Source organism: Podarcis filfolensis (assembly GCF_964270895.1).
Source record: "Podarcis filfolensis genome assembly, chromosome: 1".
Lineage (NCBI taxonomy): Eukaryota > Metazoa > Chordata > Lepidosauria > Squamata > Lacertidae > Podarcis > Podarcis filfolensis.
This window is the reverse complement of record NC_139604.1, coordinates 17852649-17858648: the sequence shown is the minus strand read 5'-3', so window position 1 is coordinate 17858648 and position 6000 is coordinate 17852649. Positions and strand designations below refer to the sequence as shown.

The window sequence follows — 6000 nt, the reverse complement described above, 5'->3', positions numbered from 1 at the left end:
GGTTCTGCTGAGGTGCACCATTTTTAAAAAATGCTCCCCCGTGTTGCAACGCACAAACAAAACCTACCACAAGTCGAACAACCTGGCAAGGGAGAGGGGAAAGTTCTAACCTGGCTTCCTCCATGCCATCTTAGTGTTCTGCTTGTGTGGGTTCTTGAGCACTTAAAAAACAACAAAATACTCCCCCACCTGTAGTCTGAGGTTCTACCATCCATGCTACCACACCAAGACTCTAGCGCTTCTTCTCCTCCTTGTGTAGATCAGGTCACAAGCGGCCCTGGATTCCATTCTTGGAAGACACGGAAGAAATAATAGTTCCTCAGCAGCCATAAACTGTTTCAGCAGGCCAAGGATGCAATGGTCAAAAGTTCACCGCCACATTTCTCCTTGTATTCCAAAAACTAATCACAAGGGATTAGTCACTACCCTGGCTAGGAGAGATTAAGGATGACTACACACCGTACCTTTAAAGCACATTGCTTCCCCTAAAGAATTCTGGGAACTGCAATTTACCCCCTCGATCTACAATTCCCAGTCCAAACTACAATTCCCAAGATCCTTAGGGGGGGAGTCATGTGCTTTAATTGTGCTTCAAATGTATGGCATGCGTGAAGCCCAGAGCTGAGCTCACATTCCCTATAGCCAGTAATTGTACCTTTTCGGGAAAGTCTGGTTCACATTTTAAAAGCTGTGGCTTCAACGCTGGTCTCTCCCAGAAAGAATTGCATGGTCTCACATGATTTTCTGGGTTCTCTCCATTTTTGTGTGTGCGTGAGAGAAATTTCTAACCTGTCAGGTAAACTCAATCCTCAACATGGTCTTTCTGATTTAGAATCACCATCATCACCTAGAACAAAAAAAGTCAACTGCAAAGAAAAAATGAAATCCGGTCTTCTCTGTCGCACTTGCATGCCACACATAAAGAAAATCAGCTCACACACCAAAGCCCATAATGATATAATATAACATATATGTGCATGTTCTGTATTCCATACACACAGAGCAGCCGCTGACAAGCACAAACTCTCCAGATGTGTTATGTAGCTGCTTCAGTTGGCTGTTCCTTCTGCAAGGCCAAAAGAAATATTAATCATTTCATTTAATGCTAAGGGGATGGGACTTCCTCTCATATTTCAGAAAGGGGCTGGGAAGTAAAGGAAGCCAAAGATTTTCCTATTTAAGGCAAGAGCAAAGGAATGTCTGTGGCTGAGTTGTGTGAAGGGCCCGGTGGCTGAAAGGGCAGGAAACAATTGATGGTGCTCTTTTGATTTTTCTTTCCCCCCACTTTTTTTCCTTCTCTCTTTTGCACATAGAGTCTCATGTCTAATATTTTTTAGACATGATGAGCTGTGTGCAGGGAGCCGTTTTGCTTTTCCTTGCTGTGTTGCAACCCTCAGTTATTTTGGCACAACAAAATGGTGAGTAATTCGCACTTAAGATTTTTCATGGATTTTAACCGCTCTGTTTTTCAACACTTTGTTTCTCCTCTTGCCATAAAATCAGCATTGAGCAAAGCCATTTTCCTGTCGCCGGTTGGAGCTATCAAAGAGGGTCCTGCTCTGCTCTGCTTTATTCTGTAGCATGTAGTACTAGCCTAAATAAAACAAACTTTATCTGAGCTTACACATTCCTGTGCGCCGTTTTCTTAGCTTAAGTTCTTTGCATCCTTTGCTTTGCTTGACAAGTTCTGGAAACTTTTTAATCTTCCTTTCTTTTAGCTGTTGGAGTAAGATCTGTGAATACTAGTTCAGCAAAGTCTGGAAGTCATTTTGACATATTTAACGAGGCTGTATCTTCAGCTCTTTGCAACATGACTTTTTTTTATATAGTAAAGTATTGCTTTGGTATACAGGAACATGTACCTTTTAAAAGAAGACTTTAATGTCAAAGGAAACACTTTTGCAAACCAGAATGGTTGTTCCAGCTTTGGGGAAAGATTTTCCAGCTGTGTGTGGTGTGTGGGTGTGTTACGTCTTAGACATAAGCAGAAGGATGGAACATACTGCTCTCATATTGTACCATTATTCACCAGAGGCTGCTTCAAGCTTCTACATGATCTGCTAGCAAACTCCTTTAAGATTAAGCACAGGGAGACTTACATCTAAGTAATTATACCTAGGATTGGGTTGCTCTTGGTGCATGCAAAGAAAAGATCACTTGAAAATGAATTGGTACTAGATGTCCTATACCTTTTGTAGTATAGATGCTTTGTGGCCTGTTTTCTTTTTAGATCTTTTTAATCAGTGGATACATTTTGAGCTTTGAGGTGTGCTATGAGGTGTACCAGAAGAAACTGTGCAACATTTTATTTCTTTGTGCACAGAGCTGGGTCAATGAAACCGGTCACAAACTTTTCATCACCACCAAACCCACGCACGCAATCCATAGCTGCAATTATAGGAAAGGGTTTCTTGGAACATTCTGAAATCCATGTCCAAAACAGGCATCACGTTTCCTGACAGAATTCAAGCTCTGTACAAGCTAGGCACTCTAGAGACCATAAGAAAAGGAACCACCAATAATAATCTTCATTACCTAGCAAAAACTGCATTGCTGAAACACGTTACTTCAGATCTTATGATTTATCTGAGATGCATGTAATAGCACCACATTCAGCAAACAAATGCTCAGATTTCAATGTTCACCTAAAGGACACGGTCTGGCTGCAATTCTCTTCCCACTTACTTGGGATTAAACCCCATTTAACTTGATGGCACTTACTTCTGAGCAGACATGCAAAGGCTTGCACCCTCAGATAGCTATCCCCACCACGCTCTCCAATATTGATCATTCATGTCTACTGATTTTGTGGTTTCCCCCTGTATGCTTTGTCTTTCATGCAACTATTTGCAGTGTGGATGATGTCAGATGTTCAATTCACATCTTAGTGAATATTAAATATGAGTATCCAACACCATCCCTTCCTTCATTAACCATCAATCATCCATCTTCCAAACTGCAAGAAGGAAAAATTTCCACCAAAGAAGCATGTGCTTTTTCAGTGCAATTGCATGAAGGAAACTTCTCTGCATTTTGGTTGCTTTCCATATTCCATTGCCTATTTCACATAGATATTTGTGCCCTTATGGTTATGACTATGGATTCTGACATGGTGTTTGGTTCTAGTTGGGAGTACACATTCTGGGCAGATGTAGCAAAGGATTCAATGGTGCAGCCCAAATGACATTTTTGCAGATTGTCTTGTCATGGGTGTTTCATTATTTCAGTGCCAGGTTAGATTTAAGAGGCAAGGACAAAGACATAAAATTACCCTCGTGAGACTGGGTTTTTGTTGGCATGGAATAGCTCAAACGCAATATCAGGTAAAGTAGTTTCTTAGCAATGTATCTTTCCATACAATGCAAGTTTCTAGGCTTCTGTTCTAGAAGCAATCTCATCTTTCCTCACTCTTCCTCCCATTTTTTCCTTGCTCCCCACAATGGACAATGACAAATCAAAGGCTGTTCAAAACCTATTTAGAGAGACAATGTAGGCAATGAAGCAGCAGTAGATGGTTGGTGGGTGTTAGTGTTTATAAGGATGAAAAAGAGAGTTTCTAATCACATTATAAAGTGCTCTGGATGAGTCAGAAAGAATTTCCATTTGGTCTATATCAAATTTAAGTCAGTGCACTGTTTTTCTTAGCATATCTTGCCAACTGACAAGCTCTGGCAAGACATTAAGGAAACTGCTGAGGATATACAGAACTGAGAATGATCAGATGTAGCCCTACGCAATGTGCTTCTTCTTTTCCATAATAACTAAAGAGGGGAATGAAATAGACTTGCACCATGATTCTATCCTACCTTCCTATGGTGACAGTCACATCACCACCAGTTGCCCACTTTGTGACACCAACATCTGGCCGCTGAGATACCCTATCCTTTATTCTATGCTGATATTGGTCATCTTAGACTCAGGCTACAATGGCATCTTAGGTCTTAGTTCTGGCTATTGGGGAATATCTGAGTATTTGAATGATGGTTCTTTCACCAGGGCTCTTTCTTCCTTGCAAGTCTTGTTTAATTTGTGGCTCACCAAGATGAAGTTTCCCGGTTTGCATGAACATTTGTTTGAGTCAAGTCTTCTCCCTCACCCCTGCCACTGCTCCAGCTCTAACTAACCAAAGCATCAGCACCTATAATGAAGGGCCATCTAGTGGTTGCTAATTCTCCTCCAAAAGAATACTTAATCATCCCATGCTCCAATTAGTATTGCCCACTGTACCACATGAGCCTCGTACCTAGATCCATATAAATGACGAACATTTGCTATATTGGTTAACTAGACCAAAAAGACTTTTCATCCAATAGCACATTCAGAAAGTGATAAGTAAAGGTGTTTTCTTTTGGAGGGGAGGTGAGGTTGCCCTTGGACTAATCTCAACACTATCAATAACTGCAAAGCTTTAGCTAAATTGCAAATGAAAAGATGCAACATTTAATAACTGGACTGCAGCCATGCTAGATAGGCTTGGGGATTAGTGCCAGCCTTGCCCCTTCATGTTTGAAGCCTCCTTATGGGTGCTTCAAGAACAAGTTATGTGATTAAGAATTGCTTACATCTAATAGCTCTGCTTTCTTGACGATACCTTTCCATTTCAAAGCATTCAAGACATAAGGGGCAAATTGAGTTGTGCTTGGTTCTTGTCGGGACGTTTTCTGAAAAGATATGACCCCATTTGGGGTTTTGCCAACATTCAGATGTACAATAGAAGCATGTTCACTGGGGAGCAATCAGTTAAAGTTGCTTTTGAAACAGAACAAAAAACTTTGCAACTATCATTCCCTCCCCCATCCCTTACATCAGCCTCCTCTGGGATCTGATTTATATGATACCTCTATGTTGCGGTTGCCCCTTCCTTATGGCTTAATCCCACAGCACAGCAGTAATGTTTAAGTTGGATAATCATGTAGCATTGTCATGTCAGGTGGGAACCCACCAGCACCACACCTTCCTGGGTGTTGGTGGCAGTGGATGGATAATGTTCCACACAACCTATCCATCCCATCTGATTATTCAATTTAGATGTCAGGGTTGGGATCTATCCATGGGGAAGCACCAGCCACATGCAACGGGGGTAACGTATCAATCAGCTTTAGATTTCCATTCCTGAAGCAAAAACTTGGATAGAGTCTTATGTCACCTGCAATCAGGATTATGTCATCTGCAATAAGAATATAATGGACTCTATCCAACTTGTGCAACAGACACCTGTACATGCAATGGAATTTTCTATACCTCTCTGCGTCCCTTCCAGCTTACCACATGCTCTCAAAAGCAGCTCTGGGGGTTTGAGGGCCCCTCCAGAAGAAATGTGGAAGAAAAAAGACATCTCATTGCCCAAGCAGAACTCCACTCACACTACGCTGGGTACAACCCCATGTGATCTTCTGGTTTGTCAGTTACAATACAAGCATTTGATGACCTGCACAAAGCCCTGACATTGATTATAGTTGATGGCATTTAAGCTTTAAATGGTGCAACTGAGAAATAGGCCAAACGCAAAACTTTTCCCATGATACAGGCAAGTAGCATGGATGGACCACATTCATTGGATACATCTGAGAGCCATTGGCTTAAGACTACTTCATGCATTACCTTTTGTAACTGGTTCTGCTTCTCGTAATACATGTGTGTACAGTGGTACCTCGGGTTACAGACGCTTCAAGTTACAGACGCTTCAGGTTACAGACTCCGCTAACCCAGAAATAGTACCTCGGGTTAAGAACTTTGCTTCAGGATGAGAACAGAAATCACGTGGTGGCGGCGCGGCAGCAGCAGCAGGAGGCCCCTTTAGCTAAAGTGGTACCTCAGGTTAAGAACAGTTTCAGGTTAAGAACGGACCTCCAGAACAAATTAAGTTCTTATCCTGAGGTACCACTGTAGTGTCATTTGTAAAAGACTTCTGTGTGGTTTCAATTAGGAGTGGGGAACCTTAGGTATGGGGGCCAAATGTGACCATTCAGACCACTCTACCTGGCCCTCGGGACTAACCCC

The 6000-nt window shown here is 41.9% G+C and overlaps 1 protein-coding gene across 1 annotated transcript in view; it reads left to right on the top strand.

The window, feature by feature from the left end:
• The first annotated feature begins 1161 nt into the window (after positions 1–1161).
• Positions 1162–6000, top strand: part of COL3A1 (collagen type III alpha 1 chain) — a 95298-nt gene continuing 90459 nt past the window's right edge. Inside the window, exon 1 of the mRNA XM_083626256.1 lies at positions 1162–1418. Coding sequence (XP_083482382.1) covers positions 1340–1418 — 79 coding nt within the window. The 5' untranslated portion in view covers positions 1162–1339. The remainder of the gene's footprint in view (positions 1419–6000) is intronic.